At 40.6% G+C, this 24207-nt stretch overlaps 1 protein-coding gene across 1 annotated transcript; it reads left to right on the plus strand.

Annotated features, from left to right (window-relative positions):
* Positions 1 to 1024: 1024 nt before the first annotated feature.
* On the plus strand, positions 1025 to 22079 carry sytl2b (synaptotagmin-like 2b). The gene is given in 21 exon segments (XM_056374847.1): positions 1025 to 1256; positions 3129 to 3247; positions 3250 to 3313; positions 5055 to 5218; positions 5688 to 5799; positions 7069 to 7117; positions 7236 to 7338; positions 7460 to 7898; positions 7976 to 8187; positions 9206 to 11701; positions 12655 to 12768; positions 12858 to 12908; positions 13014 to 13108; positions 13203 to 13319; positions 14088 to 14257; positions 15207 to 15309; positions 15444 to 15605; positions 15807 to 15891; positions 16343 to 16445; positions 16538 to 16743; positions 19988 to 22079. Coding segments are annotated over 20 exon segments (5028 nt in total). The 5' UTR covers positions 1025 to 1256; positions 3129 to 3213; the 3' UTR covers positions 20137 to 22079.
* The last annotated feature ends 2128 nt before the right edge of the window (positions 22080 to 24207 follow it).

Here is a 24207-nt window from a genome sequence, read left to right on the forward strand (position 1 = left end):
ACACAAGACTGTCTGGATTCATTTCCTGTCATTCACAACCTCAAGCCAATAAAAATCCAAGTGAAGCATCTGAGAAAGATAATCCCACTTAGTTGAACAATGTCAACACTAAAGACCATAATGTGATGACCGGTCACAAGTACACTGCACTATTTTATGTGGTCACAAGCAAAAAATGCTAATCCACCATCCTAGTATATGTAACCTAAAGTAATGATCCGGCAGCATGATTCATGGTTTACTCATCCTGTAGTTAACACATCCCTTAACAATGATTTAGGGGAGAGCATTATATGCTAGAATGGATTTTCCAGCCACTGCCACAGCCTGGTTTCCAGCTATTTTTGTGTGTCTGCTGTCTGGGTGGATGAATAGCAAACCAGGTTGGATAATCAGCTGTTAAATTGATGTAGGTTCCCAGAAAATCATGGAATGACATCAGGGTCGCAGTGGGAATATTTCCCATCTACTCCAGTTTCAAGGCTTTAAATGATGCAGAGGAGATGGAGAAAAGTGCTGTATTGTGAACTTGTAATTGAAGTATACATGGACGGATTTCTGAATGGGTCTAATGAACACAGGCCTAGGGGACCGAAGGGTCATGGGACCCCAGGGTCAGAGCCTCTGTACGATTAGTTAATATTTCTGGTTAGGAAGTCAGAGAGCTCAGTAACGGACAAAATGACCACAAAGAGACATAGAGATGCAAAACGACCATAAAGAGACACAAACTTTCAGACTGGGGGTTCTATGTGGGTGGGGCATGGGGCCTTTTACCTCTCTGTGCCCTGGGGCCCATTTTCTAATAATCCGTCCCTGACTGTTGGAAATAACCTCAGGCTCACCTGGTCTTGCCTGCCTGAGGGGGATGTTCACATCACTGACTCTTGTTCACACCCTTTTGTCAAATAAACTATTATCAACATGTGGAAACTGAGGACACCTGCTGGACGCTCCCTGCTATTACAACACTGATGTATCAACACGCCCTGTCTTTAAATTACACAGACCCACCTCAGTTTGATGTGATACACAGGTACAGTTTTAATCCATAAACATCTACAATAGTCTCAAACCTAAACGATGGATAAACGGTAAAGTGGGAAAAGCTGCTTTCGCCTCTCGCCGTGTGATGCACAGGTCAGTTCCTCCCATAGACTGTATGCGCACTGAGTCCGCCTCCTCCCGTCTCCTCACCGCCTGTCCTGTCCGGAGACTCCAGCTCATCCAGCAGCAGCTACAGACCTGTGGAGGAGGTAAACACTTTGCTTAAGCCCCTGCATTTTTATCTTCTAACTACAGCCAGATGGGAAACACAGGAGCGTTTTAATAGGAGCCTGCAGGTGTCCTGTAAGGTAGGCCACATGTCAAACACTCGTAGTCAGAAAGTAAACTGTACCTAAAGACGCAGCAAGTCGCCTCCGAGGCTCCTGAGAGTAAGAAATGTAGGAGCGAGCAGGTAAACTTGTGTCACTTTTATTCAAGTTTGCTTACATTGTACATATGCTCATAGAAACTCTGAAGTCTACGCTGGAAAGGAAACCAGAAAATACCATCAGTTACATGATTTAATGATTAGTAACCCTTACTTTAGATAATTTTCTATTCTCACGATTCAATGTAGAGATTTGAAATCGTTAATTCTGGACATTGGGGGAAAAAAAGAAAAAAAGACTGCAATGTGTGCTTCCTCTAAAGCCACTTTTTTAACTTTAGGAAGCAGTTCTATCAAATAAATCAAATTACATTTGGTAATCAGAGAAAAACAACTTAAAGACAAAGGAAAGTTTTCAGTCTTGTGTCTTCAATTGTTATTCACTTGTATCTCAGAATCTGCAGCTGAACAATAACATGCATGAAAAGACTACATTTTATCATTTTACTGTTGACAAAGTCAAAGTGTATCTTAAGCTTAAAAAATGCTTTAACTAGAGGTGTCATGATATACTGGTATTGATGGTAACCATCATATTTAAAGAATGAAATACTGATATCGTGTTGATGATACAAATATGATAATATTGTGATAGGAGATGTTAGGCCTCATATTTGAGTGTAATTGATTTGCCAAAAAAAAGAGAAAAAACACACAGTAAACAAAGTTAAAGATGAATTTGACTGATACTGATTTTGATTTTATTCAAATTTTCTAAAGAAATCACAATAATATCGTTATCGTAAATTGTTTTGGCCACGATAATCATGAAGTGAATATCTGATATCGTGACAGCTGTAGCTCAGACAGTCAGTGAGTGTCTTTCTTACCTGCTGTGTGAATAACCAGTTTCCTGAGTAAACATGCAAAAGGAGGACACATGATACATTTCAGTACTTTATGCATGGGGAGAGTATTCAGATCCTTCACATTGGTAAAAGTACCTACGGAACATTGTAAAAATACTCTATTACAATTAAAAGTCCTGCACTGGAAATAATTAAGTACTGATACATCATATTTCATGACATTAGATTTTAATAAAAGCAACATTTTAGTGGTGTAGCTGCTGGAGGTGGAGCTGGTTTTAACCATGTTAGATACAGTTAGCTAGTTTAGACCAGTGCTTTCCCATCTAGGGCTCAGCCCCCCCCCCCCCTAATTGTCACAAGATAAATCCTTGGGGTCGTGAGGAAACTTTTTTTTGTTTTTACTTTTCTCTTATCTTTGCTTTTTGTGTGAAATGTTGAATAATGTTACCTTTTTCACATTCAGTGCAGTAGAAGAATACAGCAACAGGAAAATACTCAATTGAAGTGCTCAAAAGTTTTACTTAAGTACAATAATTGAGTAAATCTATTTAATTACGTGATGATCACAGCTCATTTGGTGGAATTGCTTCAAGTATTGCAGATGTTTTTGGTGTAAATGGAGCTATTGGGTGCCACTGCATTCATAATCCACAATCACACAACTCACCAAACAGCAGTTTATGACTGTTAAAATTTACGGTGCACATTTTTAGAAAAGAAAAATTCCTCCAAAGTTTTCCAAAAAGGCCATTTCCCTTCTCTTTGTCCTTTGGTAGTGTTATAGCTGTAAACTATGGAAACCTGGGAGCAACATCATGTTTGTTTTTTGTCTTTTTAGGATGAAACAATGTGAATTTGTTGCCATGTGTTTTGTCTGACAGTGACAAACCCAGCTGGTGGTTGTTACCTGCTGCCAAACATTCCCACATCTGCCCGCTGAGAGAAGCAGGAGGAGGAGGAGGAACCATGATTGACCTGAGCCACCTGACGGAGGAGGAGCAGGGATGATAATGACGGTGCTGAGGAGGGACGCCGAACTGAAGAAGGCTGAGGAGGAAAGAGTCAGGTATAGAAATATGCGACTCTTTCAGGCCGGCTTCAGTCAAAGTACAGAAGAATCTTATTCTGAAATCCTTCAGCGAATGTTTCTTTTCTCCTCGAGTTATTTTACATGAGCTGAAATGTTGAATGCCAGCATTTGAACTAATGTCATGTTATTCATCTAATGTCATTTTAACGATTTAATAAGAACCCCCATGTCTTTCCATTGCCTGTTTTGTGACACGAGGCCTTTGTGGGGCAGTAAACATGCCAGTGAAGATGATACTTGTCTGGCCATAATAGAATAACACAATAACAGCTTGGACGGATACACAAGTTGCCTCCATCGCTTAAAAGCCTCAATGTGAGATGAGCAATTAGATTACAGCCAAGTTGAAGTCGACACAGAAGAGGGGATCATGCTGCTCTGACAGACAGGAATAGAAACCCTTAAAGGCGTGATGGTGAGAGACACCTCACCTGTGAAGAGCCCGATGACCACACAGTTGAATTCAGCAGCTAGAAAATCCTGATCCGCCTCGTCTCAGCTTGGATTTAAAGATAAACGTTAAATACCGCAGTTTAAAGTTACAGTCGGCTGTTCCCAAGCTCTTCGTCGAACCTTTGGGAGGCGTCAGACATTCCTCACAGTGTATGTTCAGGGCACGTTAAGACAAACAACAGATCTCGTGTCTGCTTTGATCCCCCCCCCCAAAAAAAACTTCTTCATTCCCACTCATAATGCATATAAACTAACTAAAAAAAAAAAAAAAAAAAAACCCAAACGTTTCCTCTTTTGAGGATGTGCTTCATTTCAATTTCAAGAGTCAAGAATGTCATGAAACAATGTGCTTCTCATTGTGAGTTTAATGGAATTGGCCGGCCGGCTTTTTCATCAGCGGGAGGCTGAATGCTCGCTGTGTCCCGACCAGTCTAGTGTAAAAGGATTAAGCCAACGGCCTGTAATAATGTGCTACCCTTTTTTCACATGACTGTTGTGGTTCAGTATCCAGAGGAAAGATGCGTTGGAGCGGTCATTTAAAGACGCAGGAATTTCCTTTTTTTCCTCTTTAATTCAATTTTAACTTGATGGAAATGTTTTCCGAATTCCTTTTCTTTGACAGATCATGTGCAAACGTTATATTAAGCTGATGATGAAGCAGTGACAACTAGAAGTGGTGAAGCAGGAAAAAAAATTGGTACTATAAAAAAGTAGATGATTAAAAACAGTATAAAACATAATAACATAATGTTTTGTTAAAATCATAGGACAAAATGAAACCTAATCTTCTTGGCTACTATTTTGGTCCCTTTTCCAACATAAATCTTAAACAAAACTATCAGTTGAACAGAAACTCATTTGTGAATGTGGCTCTAACAACTTCAAAAACACCCCGTGGTGATTTGTCTCTTCTTTCTCTGTCCTTGGTTTTATATTTCACCTCATATTTGGAGATTAGTGCTGCTCAAACTGAATAAAAACGGTGTCAGATTCTCCATTGAGTGCAGCTTAAAGCGAGTGTTGTCTTGTATTTGTTCATTAACAATAGAGCGTCTTCTTGTGTCTCTGCAGCCACTGTGCTGGAGAGGCACAATATCATGTTAAGTTTTTTCTTCTTTTTTTTTTTTTTTCTTATAACTTTCATTCAGAATGAAATGGCACTCCGGTAGGATTAACATAGTGAATGAAAGAACTATAAATGACTCTACAGAAAAACCTCTTCACTTAAGCTTTTGTACATGTTTCCTTTGTGTTTTCCCAACAGGAAACTGGAGAAAATACTGAACAGCAGCTCACAGTCAGAAAGCCATCTGAAATACCTGACCGGAGAGTGGTTTTACGAGGCCAAGTCTCGCAGACACATGGACAAAATCCACGGCTCGGAAATCATCCTGGCCTCCATGAAACAGAGGAAGGCTTCTGGTTTAGGTGTGTGTATTCTCCACTGTTGACAAAGGGCTTTCTTTTGAGCACATTCGTAACTTCAGCTTGTCATGGTTCAGTCACAAATGTTATCCAGCAGCCGGTTCAATCTTCAGAGGTATTTTCATGATTCCACAGATGCCTGTTTTCTGCCCAGAAGGTTAAAATGTTGCCCCGGGCAAAACTAAAGTTTGACTCCGACCCCCTCTGAGCCTCTGCTCATGCCTGCACAGTGGACCTCACGCATGTTACAGCAGAGAAGAAGACCAGTGTAAATTGGCACATTTTGTGAAAAAAACGTGATATATAAATGTTAGTTTCACCCCGGGCAAACATTTAATCCTTTTGCAGCAGACCGTTGCCAACTGTGGAATCCTAAAAACCCCTCAGAGGACACAACCCACTGCTGGATAACAGGTGAAAAAAAAGGAAACAACTAGCTTAGCTCAGCTCAGCTTTCCCCTTTCTCCTGCAGAGGGGTCTCTCAGAATCGAAAGATCCAAAACGCCCAGCAGTCGAGGTTTGGACGTCGTCGCTCCACCAAAGCCTGCCAGATGTTTGGAGGCACTGCAGCCACAGGAGATAAAGTACACAGTGATTTCTCATACATAGATTTACCCAGCGGTGTGTCTATAACCTCTTCATTGTCTTATTCCCATGTTCTTCTCAAGCCTGCCACAATGTAAGGTTTGGAGACTTCAAAAGGTGGCGAGTCACATCTACATGTAAACAAGTCATTGATTGGACCAACACATATCTGACCACACTTATTCAACTCTTGTATGACTGTTCCCTTGAAATCTCTCACAGTGAAGACTTAGTTCACAAAGTATAGCAAACTCCCCAAGCAGCTCCTCTCTCTCTCTCTCTCTCTCTCTCTCTCTCTCTCTCTCTCTAACAGTCTATCAGTGTGTATGTGTGTGCGCAGTGTGTGTGGTGTCTTGTGACTCAGCCTGTGCAAACATAGGTGGTGCTGACTGGGAATACGTCTTGTTTTACAGCCCGGCAGCAGCTACACTTCTGAGCAGTTCAGGATGTGGTCTGACATACGAGGGAGAACAGATCAAAAGTTTAGCTTAGTGTTTAACTCGATAGAGCCCTCGGCTAATTACTGAATGAGAAGTGACTGTTGATGTCAGTGTCGAGGTTATTTCTGAAATGAGAGTCAGGATATTACTGTCCTGTGGTACTGATTTGGGTAATACCAGTCGCACTTTTGCCTGTGATGATATTTTTATACTTTGTTGAGAGTAACTTGATTATTGCAAAATTATGAACACGTTCACAGTGCACAGCTTACTCCAGCGGACGATGCTTTCTTTATTAAGACTATAACTTAGCAAACATTACAGAATGTATGTGTAGTGGAGTAACTTCGTGTCATAGCAGGGACACATTTAATTCCCTTATATAACAGTATGGTCAATATTTGGCTTGGCCAAGCTTCCACAGAGGGCTACAAATTCCCCAAACACACAATAGACCCGAGAATGAAACTCTATTTGCTGTCTGATAATTGAATTACTGCAAAAAATATATTTTCAATCCAATCAATTAATTAATTAAATATTTGTTTTCTTGTATTGTATTGAGAAATGACCAGCTATTTTATTGTGAGTTTATCTTACTGAGTGTTCTCTCATACTTTTGGAGTTCGTTTACTCGGGTAAATATTTTTCTTCTTGATATCAGCGTTATTTACAAGCCAGCAAGCCCCAGTCATGCACACAGTTAGACTATACTGTTAAGCAGCATACACAACGTTCTTCATCTGTGTAACCTCACCTGATGATCTCTAGTTTGTATTTCTTTTAAATTGACTGTTCCCGACTAAACATTTCAATTTTTTTCTCCAGTGACGCTGAAAAAGAGAATCTAAATTCAGCCATCCGCTCTCCAAGAACGGTAGGTATATGTTTCTTTTTTTGGTGTATTTTTTCCCTTTCTTTTGTGCAAACTTGTTACAGTTACATTGCAGTCATTGTGATTTAAAACATTCCTTTTATTTATATTTTCCTTCAAGCCAAGGCACAACCCTTTCAACCGTGCATCCCTTATTGTTGTTGAGCCACCTGAGAATAATGGCGACATGTCGACTGGTCGGGATCAGGAGACATCTGAGACAGGTTTGAATTAAAATTTAAAACTGACAAGGCAGCGAAATAGGGAATAACAACATGATTCTCAGAAAATAAATGTGTGAAGTAATAGCAGTGCAGAAATTATGCTCTTCTGTGTTTCCCTCAGATCCCATATCTCCACTGAAGAATCACCCAGCAGGGGATGCCAGTCAGACTTCAGGGGGCTCCATGACATCAGAGGGCTCCTCTGTAGGGTTCAAACCAGTGCCAAAGAAGAGGACGTTTCTCTCAAGACGTCGTAGCAGCCATACAGAAACCAATGGCCTGGGGTTAGACGCTCAGCTAGGGCCGGCGGGGATCATTCCTGCCCCAAGACGAAGCATCCAGCGTGGGTCCAGTGGGAGCTCTACCCAGTCCTGCCTGAAAAGTCAGGATGAAATGCCTCAGAAAAGTGCAGCTCTGGTGTCTAAGCCGGCGTCTCAGCCTGCTCAGCCTTCCAGCTTTACAGATGAAACCTCCCAGCAGCCACTGCCTGCTGTATCTCACGTTTCCTCTAATTCTAGTCTGGAGAAAGAGAGGAACCCACCTTCCATAACAAGAGACAGGTCAGTGGAAAATTCCTTGCAAGTCTTTTACGCAAATCTTCAATCAAAACTCATTAAAACTACTTGTGCAATTTCAGATCAGTCACATACGTCAGAGGTGAAGTGTCAACTGAGAGAGAAACCCCACAGAAGAGCGATGAAAGAGACGATCAGACCCAAAGAGAACATGCAGGGGCGAATGCTGTCGTCCTGCACACCAGCAGCATTCAGGACTCGGGCAGAGAACACAGCAGCAGTGTGGGAACAGCAACGAGGCAGGAGGAGCTGAGTTTGACTCAAAGCACTGTGGGTAAGTTCAGTAATGAAGAGACTTGACTGTACATACTCTAGTTAAAGGTATGTTTTAACTAGTTATTCAGTGTCATCTAAGGCAGTGGTCCCAAATATGAAGCTACGTATGATCTGTGAGCAGTTCAACCTAAAACTGTGACGTTTTCCTCTCAGGTTGTTGCATTTTAAGGATTTTTTAGAAGTCTGATTGGTGAAAGTGGGTTTTCTTTCTTGTCCCTAGTGACCCCGGATTTGCCTTGGGACCGTGGTCCTCAAGGGGGAAACCACTGAAATAATGTTTGACTAGTGCTTAAATAATTATGTAATCTTGTCACGTCCTTGTCAATATATTTGCATAGAGGTAGCTGATGGAAATACTCACTGATTCACGTGTTACCTTTAAACATTAGTGTAATGCTTTATTCACTGCCCATGGGTGTATGCAGACGGATGCAGCCAGTGAAGAACAGTCATGCTAGCGGCTCTGTGGCTCCGGTAGAGCAAAATATGCAAATGTCATCACGCTAGCAATGCTCACAACTGATATGCTTATGTTAAATTTGAGTGTTACCATGCTATCATTTGCTAATTAGCTCTAAACATAACATACCACTGAGTATAATTAGAATGTCATTAGTTCTGAAGGTATTTGGTCATTAAAACAAAAATATTGGATGGTGCTAGATGGAAAGACAAGACGTCACCAAAGCCTGTAGGACTTATCCTCTGAATGCCTGTACAAAATTTCATGGCAATACATCCAATAATTATTGAGATATTTCAACCAACCGAGAGACAGACATAAGTGCAGCTAAAAAAGTAAAAGTCCCCATTTATCTCAATATTTCTAGTAGGATGGAAGTGACGAATACAGTGTTAAAATAATAGGTGTTTTACATGATATATTAAGTTTGTCTATGAGCTGTTGATTATGTTTTGTTTTTTTTAATTAAAGAATAAAAAGGAGACTGAGGGTACTAGCTTTCTGACTATATTCTGACGAGTATTTACATCTCTCTTCATACCTCTCTTTTCAGATCCAGATCTTCCTGTATCTTACGATCTCAACTTCATTGATAAGTCTGATCAGCAAGCACTGAAGAAATCAAATCAGAAAAACGCGTTCAAGTTATCCACTCAGACGACCAGTCCCACTGGTGATGAGGAGGACTCCATCACCAAGGTGCTGGACTGGTTCAGCCGCAGCACAGACAGCAGTGATTGGCTGAATACAGACGACGGTCCAGAGGCCACAAAGAGCTCTGACAAACACGTAGAAATCAGCAAGTTAAGAAGTGAAGATTCGGTAAGAAAAGATGCTGGGGATTTTATAGGTGATAGAAAGAAAGACATGCTTGAAATGAAGAGAAGCCATTTACAAAGACAGACTACTGAGGCTAAGGAGTTCAGAGCAACAGACAAAACAGGCAACAAGGAATTGACTGAAACACGAGAGGAGGTGCAGAAGGATACCAGAGAAAGAATGCGGTTGCAGGAAGTGAACGACAATGATGATGAAAGCCAACCACCCAAAATCTCTCATCTGAAGTCATTCTGGGAGAAAAGCAACATGGGCCCTAAAATACTTATCAGCAAATCGATCACACCCAGCGACGAAGGACCAAAACTTGTTTACCTCTCAGCAGAGAAAGACGAGGAGAACGCGAACAAGCCCCACACAGTGTCTGATATGCCCTCTGGAATATACAGTGGGAGGGGGATTTATGATAAGTACGCCTCAAATCATGGGAATGAAAGAGAACAACAACCGGTAATCAGTCCACAGGAAAATACCGGAGACAATGTTCACTTAAGTAATAACGAGCAGGTAGACTGTCTGGTGATGAATACTTTATCACACAGGAACAATAATGACGCAACATACAACTCAGATTATTTAAAGTTGCTATCCAGCCCCCAAGTGTCTGACAGGAAAGGCTCAGACACTGAGATTTTATGTGTAACCAGACTCAGTCCACAGCGAAGGACAACCACCCAGTCCAGACTGAGTCCAGAGTCCGAGAGCGTCCCTTCAGTCAAACCAAACCCAGGACCTGACAGTATTTCCCAACCAAGAGAAACCCCACTACAGGAAGAGCTGTCAAAAGCTGTGCACGTGTCTCAGCTGGATACATATGTCCAGACAAGGGACACTCCAGACTCTGAGAAGCCGTATTTCTCCAGAAACAGCCCGTATATGGACTACAAGCAAAGTGGGAATGATGCGCAAATCACCTCTAAAGCACAGCTTCGCAGAGGTTCAAGTGAAGACGTAAAGAGGAGAGACAGTGAGGACAAAAGCATGCAATCAAGCATGTCTTCAAAAAAAAAAGAGGACGTGTCTAATAAAGACAGAGCTACTACAGCAGAGAGGATCAAGCAGCTCAAATCTTTCTGGGAGCAGGATAGGAACAGGCCCATGTTTTACACCGGCAAACTTAAAACTCTCGGGGAAGGTAAAGTCGCCCGAGGTGCAAATCAGGCAAAACTGAATAAAAGATTTACAAAGTCAGAGTACGATCTGAGGTCAATTGGAAATTATTCAGGCAGCGACGAGGAAGACAGAAATCATAATTTCACTGTTCTTCCTTTGAATCAGAGAATAGAAAAGTCGCCCTCGAGCCTCAGCACTAGCCGAACTCAGTTCAACACCCTGCGCGATTTCTGGGACGAGGCCACGTCAGATACCAAGGGAACGTTTTCGTTTGACAAACCCAAAAGCCCTAAAAGGAAAGAGTCAATAAGTGGCCAGCTTCCATCTCAGGAGTCAAAGAGTGGTGACCCAGAGATTTACCGCTTGTCCTCCGCCGTTGAGAAAACAAGACCAGCTGCCATGAAATCATCTCCACCTCCGCAGAGTAGATCCAAGTCGCCACATGATAGACAGATGGGGTCAGGGACCAGAGCAATGAACGACAGCAAAAACAACCTGTCTAACTACACAACAGAGTCCAGAAGGAGCTCAAAAGACTCTGGTAGAGAGGAGAAACCCACGAAACCACAAAGCAGTTCAGGAAAAGAGGCTCGTTCTGCGAAGAACAGAAAAGACAGCTTTAGCAATTCAAGCAGTCGGGGAAATTCTTTGCGTCGCGCCACTAGCATGTTTTCGTTGACTGTCTCTGATGAAAAAGATCAAGGCAAGCTTAAAATGGATGTGAGCCCTGTCCACTCCCAGAGCAGGAAGCAACGGCAGCACACCGAAGACACCGAGACTCTGGCTCCACGCGCACGTGCATTTGTTCCAAGAGACTACCGGCATTACCTGGGCATGACGGATAAGACCAGCGTCCACACCTCTCTCGCCCCAGCTGTGAAGGACGAGGGGTCAGAGGGCAAGTCCGGGTATGAATTTGACATGAGCGGACCAGTGAGAGCCAGCACACCAGTGAGCTCGGAGGAACGTTACACTAGGAAGGGCAACAAGTTGAGTCAGCGCCCCCTGTGGGCGAACTACAGCAGTTCAGACACCGGCCAGGAGTCGTCTGTGAGCAGCACGTCGGAAACCTGGTCCAACTCGAGGAATAGTTCAAACCGTGAGCGCCAACCTCTGATTTTGTTTTTTTTGACAGTGTAATACAAATAATAATACAAATAATAATACGATAATACAAATCTCATGCTGTTCCTGCTACCTTAACTAGCTAACACTTGAATATGAGCTGCTCTTGAAACTGTCATTTTTATCTAAAGATGTGGTCGTCGGGCAGAAAACAGGACATTAAAGGTTGGCATTTAAATGACAGATGAATTTAAATTTTATTTTTAGAAAAAGAGGAATATTTTGCAAAGATCTTTCAAAGTAGATGAACTTGTTTCCAATCAGTAAAGCTGTTTCATTTATCTTGAAGAATTAAGATACTGAATATTAAAACACAAGCAGACGTTTTCAGTAAATTAGATTTAAAAAAAAAAAAATCAAATCAGCAGTAAATATTGAGAATAAAACGAGTTAAAGTCAAACATTAAAGGCCGCATAAATCTCCTATACAGTCAACAGTAAACCGATTTTCGATAAAATTTCATAATTACATAATAAATAATGTTTACATAGTCATAGATCACTTTGGGTTGTATCCAGCAGTATCCTTGATATCATGTTCGTGTGGGATTATCTGTGTTGGCTGAAGCAAATCTCTGTAAACAGTGTGTGTACCTGCGCTCACCTGCCTATGTTTAATCTGTGGGCTGGGCGATACATAGCTCTAACTTTACAGGCACCACACGAAGAAAAACAGATGTCTCACCGAACTGCAACTTCAGTGCCTTTATTTCATAGTTGTTTTAATGCTTTTGAATCAAGGGCTATACCTGTATATATCCCTCAAACTTGGTATTTACATTACTACGTGCAGGATTTTATGTTAGCCCGTCATGTCAATAGCTAGACGCACTGCTGCATCAACTAATTTGAGCATGGAAAACTGTCTTTAAGCCAACAAACAAACCAAGTTAATCACAGCTTTTCTTCCCCCAATACATGCTGCAGGCGAAAATGATGATGAGGGCCAAAACCCTATAAGGAAAGCATTGAGGCGAGCAGAGGCTCGGCCTAAAAATCTGGCTAAAAGTATGGAGGACATCACAGCATCTTTATCACCACGTGAGCATGTCAACAACTTCAAAGTCAAAATTTTCCCAAATGCACTGATAGTTTTGCGTGACAGAGATTCCTTTGATTGTTTCTCACAGGCCAAGAAAGAAGACAAGACCCAACTTCTGACCTCAGACGCATTAGTGATGGTAAAAATTGCCCAATCCTTTTCATTATGGATGTTTTTTGCTACTGGCATTCTAGTAAAGAGTATATTTAGAGTATATTTTGCTTTCCAATCAACCTCTCTTTAGTATCGTCCATCCCGTCACCTTCCTCATCTTTATTTTCGGATCCAGACCACCTGAAGAAGATGAGCAAATCAGTTCCTTCGTTCTTGCAGAAAGAGGTAAAACAACCCCTGCATCTTTTAGTCCAGTAGGTCAAAGCGTGCTCTGCATCCCTGTGCACAGAGCTTTCTGTGCCTGCTGTCTGTGTTGCAGGATGCTGGCAGGGACACTGACTCCACCTGCGAGGATAGTTACCATAGAGGAAGACTAATGACGGGCACCTCGATGACTAACCTCACCAGCTCCTCTGGCATGGCGTCTGTGTCTTCTGTATGTTCACACACAGTAGCATGCATTGCTAACACATTAGCACGCTTCACAGTCAGACACTCCTCTCTTAAACTGCACTGCTTGTTGGTTTTTAAGCCTAATTTGTGACTGATATTAACCCATAGTTTGTTTTTTGTTAGGAGTAATATCACTGTTTCAGTCCACAAGACACATGTTATGCCCCTCTCAGTTTATAAGAGTATAAACAATGTTTCCAACACCATCAGACTCATCGTAGGCACTAGCCATGTTTGGGACAGTCCTGGAGGTCTCCTTTAGAAAAGCTTCAGTAATCGACTGTGTGCTGAGGTTAACAAGATGTACACTTGCAAAACCAGTTTGTCCTCATCCTTAAAGTCTTTACTAAAAACACTGTTTGAAAACATTTCAGATAAAGCATGAATCTTGTCTTTGTTGTTGTCCAAGTGTGTTTTTGATTGTGGGATGGGCTCATTGTTGCCCCTTGTGACCATTGGGGAAAAAACAGCCACTTCAATTGCATTTCTCCCCAACTGTTTTCAAGCAGTGTTTTTTTTGCATGAGAAAAGCCTGTGAGGATGAGGACTAACTTGTTGGTTTTGCAAATGTACGTCTTGTTAACTGCCCCGCCACTGCACCAAACTCTGACTAAAAGTTCTGTCCTTCACATCTATCTCTAACAGACAGATTCACTTTTCACAAATCACTGTTCTGTAGTGATTGCAGTTGGTAATGCATATATCACTGGTAAAATAAAATGTTTGGTTGCTTGTTTGTGTGTGTTTGTAGTTGAGTGGAAGTGTAATGACCATGTACAGCGGGGACTTTGGGAATGTGGAGGTTCAGGGAAATATCCAATTTTCCATCAACTACATTCAGAGGCTCAGGGAGTTTCACATCTTCGTGGCTGAGTGCCGAGACTTGGCTGCAGTCGACCCAAAGAGGGGTCGCTCGGATCCGTGAGTACTGTACCTGCAATCCATCTCAGATTAATGTTTTCATACTGTATGTAGCATTCATTCTCTGAAAACTGATGACCTGAAGAAAAACACACACCTATTCTAAAGAAGTGCTGGCCTGTGGGCAGACGTCAAACACAGGAAGGGAGAGTTCTCACACTCACCAATCGATCAGATCAGAACAAGGCGACAAATCGACCAATCAGAATGAGGCTACAATTCAACTAACCAATCCGACTACAGCTACAAATCCGTCCAATCATCCATCTGTCCTATTCTTGTAAACAGGATATCTCTAAATTTGGCACAAACGTTCACATTCCAAGAATGAATGAATGATTAAATTTTGGTGGTTAAAGGTCAAAGGTCAAGCTCATGGTCACCTCACACACAGTTTGCTCGTTTGAAGTGGGAAGGGCTCATTAGTAAAAAGATAATGTTATTTACTTTCGGGCAACTATCAAGAATTAAGGACATTTGAGTTAAAATCTGATGACACTTGGTCAGTCGTTTGGTCGCTATCATACATAGTACCAATGAAGCAGGTGAGCTGAGTTTTTTAAGGTTAAACTCTTAATAAATAATAATAAAGGATATTTTTTTTCCTCAAATATTTTATGTTACAGGGAAATTATTGGTTTTCAAGGGCTTTAAGTTACTTCACTGGTGTAAGAAGTAAGAGTTATGAGTGTGCTGCTTTCCATTCCTTTCTTTTATTCTCTAAGTAACCTAAAAAACTGAACTCAAGTGTCTGACATCAGCAACCACGGAATATTTGCAGGGGATAAATCAATAATAATATGTCTGCACACTGGTGAATAACATCTTCAGAACATAATCTAATGATGTATGGCTTAGTTATATTTTATTGTACATATGTGTTGTACTATAAATTACAAAGAGGCCACACTTCATAAGGAGATTTTGTAATGTGTTTGTGCTTTTTAAGGTATGTCAAAAGCTACCTGGTACCCGACAAAGCTAATCTGGGAAAGAGGAAAACATCTGTAAAAAAGAAGACGCTAAATCCAACTTTCAATGAAATCCTCAGAGTTAGTATCCATAGATGCACATAATGCCAGTTGTACTAAACACACACAGATACTTTCTCACACTGTCATGTTTAATACCTAGCGTGCCTGACAATCAGCAAACAAAAGCAGCTCCCTCTTCTCTGTCCTTACAGTATCGTGTTCGCATGGAGTACCTCAGAACTCAGACGCTCATTCTCTCCGTTTGGCATAACGACACTTTTGGCAGGAACAGTTTCCTCGGCGAGGTAGACGTGGACCTCTCCAAGTGGGACTTTGACCACACCCAGATGAATGACTTAGCCCTGAAAGCAAGGGTAAGAAGAAAAACACCCATACGGGCTGCTTTATCCACGGTTTATCTAAGAATGTGGTCAGCCTGCCTGGAGTCTATTTGAGCTGATTATATCACATGCACTGTAGTCATTGTGTAACCTGTGTACAAAGGAATCTTGGAGCTTCATGATGGATTTTTGGATGCACTGTTTATATAAAGTATCCTCTGTAAAACTTTTCAGACTACACCCACTCCAGTGCCATCGAATGGGCGAGGAGAGATGAGGCTCGCCGTACGTTTCCTGCCACAGATCACCCACAGTGAAGGTCTGCACACAACAGTCTTACGTTAATAAGAATTGAACTACTTTTTCTTTAGCTAGGCAGGTAAATATTGATTTGGATGATATGTTATAAATTGTGCTTATTTAGTTTAGTGGAATCACAAACTGAATTACTAAGATGCCGTTTTAAATGACTGGTCAAAGCTAGGGAAATACACATTTAGTGCATTTATTTAGTGCAGTAAGCCAGAGTGTATTTATTGCAGCCTGGAAAGGAAAACAAAGCCAGAATGCAGTAATTAAACAGTCAGAGTATTGTTACTGCCTCTTGACTCACTCTGGTTTAACTAGAAAGCACAAATGCCTATGGCATGATAACAGTTTATATGAAGGTCAGATTCACATGTTGACTCAGTTTTGATCAAGCAAAATGTAGTTACTGAGCTTTGACTTCCTGGGGCATAAACATTTTGTGTGTCATTTCTTCTTTATAGGTGTAGCTAAAGATGGTCCCAACACCGGAGAGATTCACATTTGGGTGAAGGAATGCAAGAACCTGCCTCTGATCCGGGCCACCATTGACCCATATGTGAAGTGGTACGCTCAATATGTTCTACACAAGTAAGGATCAGTTTTAAGTTTTCTGCTGTATCAGTCAGCATATTTCCTTTTTTCCTCGTTATCTCAAGCTTTGTGCTGCCAGACACAAGCAGGAAGAGTCGGCAGAAGACACGCGTGCTGCGGAGGACAGTGGATCCAGTGTTTAACCACACGATGGTGTACGATGGCATCAGAGAGGCTGATCTATCGGAAGCCTGTGTGGAGCTCACTGTCTGGGACCGAGACAGGCTAGCGAGCAACCTGCTGGGGGGCCTGAGGCTCGGAGCTGGAACAGGTATTGGTGGAAGGGCTCCATCCAGTTCTTGAGCATCATATTGGTTTATATATAAACTAGAAAACTGCACTTCTGGTGAAAATCCGTCAGGCAGCCATAGTGTGGTTTGAAACTGAGACTTTTCTTTGTGGAGCATCAGTGACCACTGAGCCGTCAAATCATTCACTTAACCTGCATTCACTACCTGCTATACAGAGATTTTGATCCGACATATTGTGTGTCAGATTAAAATTATTTTCTGCCTGCCAAGAAGAAAAGAAAACTCATTAAAAAGACAAATAAAATCTGAGTACAGTAGAGGAGTTCATAATAACAGAGTTGCATTATGACACATTCACTGTTTCATATGCCTAAAATATTGTTCCTGCTGAGTGGTGGCATTGTTTTTTCTACAGTTCCATTTTGTAGGTATTTATTTCTATTTCATACACGCCAGTGCTCATTTACCTGTCTCTGCTGTAACCAATAAGAAAATGTAATAAATGTGAACGTTTGCAGTTTTCAGGAATTACTCCCTATACTCTGCAGTGTTGAGATTAATTTGCAGGGATATCTCCAGAACATCATTTATAAGAGTTTTTAGTCAGCAAAAATGTTGATCACGTCCCATCACCCTTTCCTAAAGCCCAAGGTGAAGTCTTCAAATTGCTGGTTTTGTCCAACTAACAGTGCAGAAAAGCAGCAGCATCACAATTTAGAAGCTGGAACTAGGCGACATTTGGCATTTTTGCTTGAATATTGCCTCAAACAAATTTAATTTCTGTACATCAACTGATCATTTAAGCTTTACCTACAGTTGCAATCAAAATTATTCAACCCCCACTGCAAATTAGGTTTATTGGCAAAATGTACAAACTAGCAGCTGTTTGCAACAAACAAATCAAACAAGAACAATTTAAATAGCTCAACACAACTAATATTACAAGTGGTTTCTCCAAATTCAACACAAAATGCCACTTTTAATGACTACTGCAGTCTCAAAATTATTCAACCCCTTCATGACAAGCATCTTTAGTACTTAGTAGAGCACCCTTTTGCTGTTATGACCTGATGCAAACGTGATGCATAGCCAGACACCAGCTTCTGGCAGCGTTCCTGAGGAATCTTAGCCCATTCCTCATGGGCAAAGGCCTTCAGTTCACTAATATTCTTAGGTTTACGTGCTGCAACCACTTTTTTCAAATCCCACCAGAGATTTTCAGTTGGGTTCAAGAAGCTTCAGCTTCCTCACAGACGGCATGATATTTTCTCTCAGGATTTCCTGATACTTGATTGAATCCATCTTGCCCTCCACACGCTGCAAGTTTCCAGTGCCAGAGGAAGCGAAGCAGCCCCAGAGCATCACTGAGCCACCGCCATGCTTCACTGTAGGCAGGGTGTTCTTTTCAGCATATGCTTCATTCTTCCTCCTCCAGACATACCGCTGATCCATAGGCCCGAAAAGTTCCAGTTTTGTTTCATTGCTCCACAGAACAGAATCCCAAAACCTCTTTGGCTTATTTATATTTTTTTAAGCAAATTGGAGCCGACTTTTCTTGTGCTTTTGGGTCAGTAGTGGTGTACATCTTGGAGTTCGGGCATGGAGCCCTTCAGCGTTTAGTATGCGCCTTACTGTGGAAACTGAAACCTCAGTGCCTGCTGCCACCAAGTCTTGCTGCAGGTCTTTTGCAGTCAGTCGAGGGTTTTTGACCACCTGCCTCCTCAGGACTCTGGTGGCAGCCGTTGATAGCTTCCTCTTTCTGCCACATCCAGGTAGTGTAGCCACCTTTAACTTTAAAATTGCGAACTATGCTTCCAACTGTATCTCTAGGAACATTCAGTGCCTTTGCTATCTTTTTGTATCCTTTTCCTTGTTTGTGCAAGGCAATGATCTCTTCTCTGAACGTTTTGGACAATTCTCTTGACTTAGCCATATTTCTAACATGCAATGAAACATCACCGTCAACAGTCCAGGTATTTGAGGTGTTCTATCTCAAGCACACGTGATGCAACTAATGAAGCCCTTGATTGGTTGCATCAGGTGTGCTTGAGACCACACCTGATTTGCTAATGTGTGCTCTTATGAGGAATTCTGTTCAGGGGGTTGAATATTTTTGAGACTGCAGTAGTCATTGAAAGTAGGATTTAGTGTTGAATTTGAATAAAATCCTTGTAATATTAGTTTTATTTAACTATTTAAACTGTTCTTGTGTAATTTGTTTATTGCAAACACCTGAACATTTTTAAATTTTGCCAATAAACCTAAAATGCAATGGGGGTTGAATAATTTTGATTGCAACTGTAAATCTTTTTGGACACATGATGGTAGTCAGCTCCTGGTTGGTACACTTTCTTTATGTTGCATTGTGGGATCATTTTGAGTCCAGTAAATGGACTATTTAGCTAATCAGCCAAACAACTGTGCAGGTGTTCACTGGCTGTACAACCATTTAGGTAAGGCAAGGATACATGATGCTTCTTATATAGACAATCATATCTCACAAAGCAAATATCTTATCACTTAGATTTTTTACAGCTTAAGTTGCAACAACGGTGGCTGAGTATGCTGTTATGTCGTGTGTACATGATATTCAAATACTGCAGTTTACAGCTGTGCTTGTGCAGAAAGATTTCAGCTGTAGTGGCAGTGAATGGGAAATTGAAGATAAACTCTTTCATCCGGTTAATTTTGTTTTGATGTTTACATTCTCAGTGACATAGATTCACATTTAAATGTATAATGTGTGAAAAATAACAGCGACTGAGGGCTGAGAGCTACTCAACACATTTTTTCTTGTTTGGAAAACTTAAACAGCAGCTACATTTGATACCTCGATCAGTCTCTGACTGGGCCAATAAACATCAATTGATCTAAAAGAACATAAAACTGTGTAAAATATAAATTCACAAAACAAAGAGTATGAAAGAAATCAGAAACCTGAACAAGACTGATCACATACAACTGTGATCATACTGTGACCTGTTTAAGGTTTGATTAACGATTGTAGATCATAGTATGTAGAAGAGAGACAAGTTGACATATCAGTAACTTGAACTCTTCTTCCCATTCACTTCCATTATGAAATGGTAAATATAAAACAGAATAAAAGCTATGAAAGTAAAAATGAATTGCAATGATGTCTAAAATGAGTTCAAAGCTAAACATATACACATTAACAAAATTCCAAAATCTGTATGAATGGCCAAGTATTAAAAAACACAGGTTATCAGTAAATAGACTTAATGATTTTATTTCTCCCTGTAGGCAAAAGTTATGGAGCACTGGTGGATTGGATGGACTCAACTCCCTATGAGGTGGCCCTGTGGGAGCGCATGATGGCTACCCCTAATGAATGGGTGGAGGATGTACTCCCATTACGAATGGTGAACTCTGCAAAAACTGCTTTCAAATAAGCAAAGGTAAAACACCTGGCAAGTGCAAAGGCAATATTATGTTTGAAAGGTAAAAACACATTAAAATAATTGCTTTAACAATCCAGTGCTCTGATTTAAATTTAGATTTAAAAAATATGATGAAAAATAAACTGAAGACACTGGAGTGAAAAATTAGGACTCAACCCTGTGGCTGTAATTTTACAGCAACCTGTGGAGCCACCTGACAAAGTGATTTCTTAAACAGTGTGGCATTGTGAACACTTTCAGATCTTTGTTGAAACTCTACAGGTGTTTCAGGAAAAGGGGAAATAATATTACAAAAGAAACTAACACCTCTGGAGAGTGACACACAACTGTGACTATCAAAAGGAAACAAAGTAAAAAAGAAATTAAAGACATCTACAGGTACATGTTTTAGCCATTTAAAGGGTTTTCAAGCAAGAATGTCACTGAACAAAAAAACAGCACAGAGGCACTCAGCGAAATGTAATCAAGAAACCATACAGCAATCACACTGCAATAAACACCCAATAAAAACCTTTCAAAACTGACTTTCATATAACAAAGGTAACAAAACACAAGAAATACAAGTAATTCTGGGAGAGCATCTGTTCATAGAAAAGTATAGCTATAATTAATATCCACACTAAGCATCTTTATGCCTCTGTGCCACGTATCTTGGACAATACCAACCATCCTCTCCACAACATTCTGGCAGGACAGAGAAGCAGCTACAGCTGCAGCAAACGTCTCATCTCACTATGCTGCAGAACAGAGAGGTTCAGCAGATCCTTTGTTCCCACTGCCATCAGGCTATACAACAACTTGGCCAAAGGAAATGGACTGATTTAATTATAATTGTTTATTTATTATTAACTGTTGTTATTATTATCAACAATGAGATAATGGACACATGAATTTCCCCTAGGGGATGAATAAAGTATCTATCTATCTAAACTCAGGGAGGGGAGACTGTGACCATATTTTCTGCAACTTGAGTGGTTGGCTGCGAGGTAGTAATTCTCTTTTTTTTTTCTTGATTACGATGCCCTATATACTACACTCTTGCTCTTTGTCTAGTGGCATTCATGTTTGAAAGCCTTGAAAAAGGTGAAAGCTGAACCATTATAGTGTTTAAATTACATATTGTTCTTTTGAATAAAAGCTTATGTTGCAACAGAATCAGGATTCACACTCTTGGCTCTCCAGAGGTGTAAGTATCTACTCTGATTTCTAAAGCAATGTCTTACTTGCTCCCAGCATGCAGCACAGCTCTTCACTACCTGAATACCTTAAAAGCCAAATTATCAAGACATACAGTGATCACAGTTAGCTTTCTGCAAGGCTAATATTAACAAACAGCAGCAGTAAGAAATGTGATGGCCAACAGCAAAAATGCGCTGTTGCACTGAAACATTATTGATGTTTATTTATTATATTTTCTCAAGGGATTTCACTCAAATGTCCACAATAATGATGGTTGAAAAGGTTCAGGGTGACTTTATTTTTAAATAGAAAAAGAACATTTCTGTGTACTTAAATCAGTCTATCAGATTCTACATTTCAGGATTTAGTATTTATTTTCTCAAGTATTTCTTTTTCTTCTTTTTTTTTTAAAGCCCAGCACCATATAGCTTTGGTCTAGATCTCCCGTAGGTAACTTTATTTTGGCATGTCCTTTGTTAAGTAATACTAAAACACTGGGTAATGTATTTTTATTGCACTGGACCTTTAAGAAACCAATCTTCCTATATTGTATTTATCTTGTGTCACCTCACACTGTTATTACAGCCTTTTATTCACTGAAGCATCTCTATCTTCTGAAAACCTTAGTTTCTTAGACTAACACATATGTTGACAGTATTGTAATAAATGTAATTTGACAGCATATCTGACGTATGATGGACTATTGCACTTAAATGTATTAACCACAAGTGGGATTAAAGAAATTAAATACTGAACATCTTTTACAAGTCTCTCTTTTTTATTGTTCTACAAATTCTCATTAATGTTAGAGGAAGTTTTGGAGTGGAAAGTGGCTGGCGCAGGTCAAATTTTTTCAATCACTACATGTAATATCTCTTTCCCTCCGAGGATTTTACTGAATAATTGGTTTTCAGATGGAAAAACAAATAGTTAAGATGACATTGCAGGCACTTACAGCCACTACAGTCCTGCTGTAAGTTCACAGATGATACACCTGCAAAGAAGATGGATGAGGGTGGCAGGCAAGGTGACTGTAGCACCATCTGACATGGCTATTTCAATATTAGATGTAGCATCCCCAGTAGCTTGTGATTTTTGAGATGTGAAGTATAATGGTAACTCACTGAAACGCATTCATTTATTGCAAAAGTTGAGGTGATGTGAATAGGACAACATTGTAATACGATTCTTACTGGATTCATAAATGGAAGCTATGAACCAGCTCTGATCCTTTTGATTATAAAGACAGGGGACACTACAACAAAGTCTGGACTCTGCTGGAGCTTCCTGCCCCTCTTGACCCCCACCCTCCTGCTGTCTATCCTGCACAAACCCCTCTGCTCATTCTCCAGTCAGCACCTGCCCTCAGTCTCCACCCACTAGCACTCCCTCTGCATTGTCTCCCAGCCTGCTCGTTCTGCTACACACCTGCTGCTCATTTGCTCATTTACTCCTCAGTATATGTACCAGTCACTTTGCCATTGTTGTTTGCCAGATTGTAGTTTGTGTATATACACTGTTGCTCATAAAGTTGGAATAAAATATTTTTTACCTCTTTCCATCAAATGATTGTGACAATGTGATTTCATTTCACCTGGGTAATTGGGACACATAATGTAATCATTGCACCTGGTCAAAAGTGATTACTGATGCATTTAAATAGGAATAAACAGAGGATTGTGTCTGAAAACAAAATTATTCCAACTTTATGGGCAACAGTGTATATACAGCTCTGGAATAAATTAAGAGACCACTGCAAAATTATCAGTTTCTATGATGTTACTATTTATAGGTATGTGTTTGAGTAAAATGAACAGTTTTGTTTTATTCTATCAAATACTGCCAACATTTCTCCCAAATTCCCCAAAAAATATTGTCATTTAGAGCATTTATTTGCAGAAAATGACAAATGGTCAAAATAACAAAAAAGATGCAGTGTTTTCAGACCTCAAATAATGCAAAGAAAACTAGTTCATATTCATTTATAAACAACACAATACTAATGTTTTAACTTAGGAAGAGTTCAGAAATCAATATTTGGTGGAATAACAAAATGATCATAACATTGTCAGAGCAGAAGAAAGCAAGTTTTTTTCCAGGATAACCTTCTTCGTGGCTTGATTCATGCGTCCTTCGCAAAGACGAGTCTGCCCGATTCCAGCCTTGCTGAAGCACCCCCAGATCATCACCGATCCTCCACCAAATTTCACAATGGATGCGAGACACTTTGGCTTGTAGGCCTCTCCAGGTCTCTGTCTAACCATTAGACGACCAGGTGTTGGGCAAAGCTGAAAACTGGACTCGTCAGAGAAGATGACCTTACTCTAGTCCTCTATGGTCCAATCCTTATGGTCTTTTGCGACTTGAGCCCAGCCCCTAGGAGCCTGTTTCGAACCGTTCTCGCTGTGCACTTCACCCCAGCTGCCATTTACCATTCTTTCTGTAGGCCACTTGATGTCATCCTATGGTTGCTGAGTGACATTCGAACAAGTTGACGGTCATCCCGGTTAGAAATTTTTAGGATGGAACCAACCTGACACTCACTGTATCCCTATGCCAGTAAAGCCAGAATTGAACCCGTCTTTTCCTCACTCAAAACTTTTCTTTTCAACTCTTTTGGCACGGCCAATTGTTATTTTTTTTGATTCCAATTACTTTTGAGGTACTACTAGCACTGTTTTTGCCATCCAGCTGGTCCTATTGCAAGAGGATAGTGATGACCACAGCAGTGGTTTTTATACTTTTCCTCATTTAATAAGATTTGGTTCAGGTGATCACCTAATCAGTACCTCATTAAGTAAAATGAGGTGTGCTTGTATTGGAATTCAACACTGGAATGGAATGGCTGTCACATGTAGAGATGCTGATTTCAGAAAAATTTGC

Source organism: Seriola aureovittata, chromosome 4 (assembly GCF_021018895.1).
Source record: "Seriola aureovittata isolate HTS-2021-v1 ecotype China chromosome 4, ASM2101889v1, whole genome shotgun sequence".
Lineage (NCBI taxonomy): Eukaryota > Metazoa > Chordata > Actinopteri > Carangiformes > Carangidae > Seriola > Seriola aureovittata.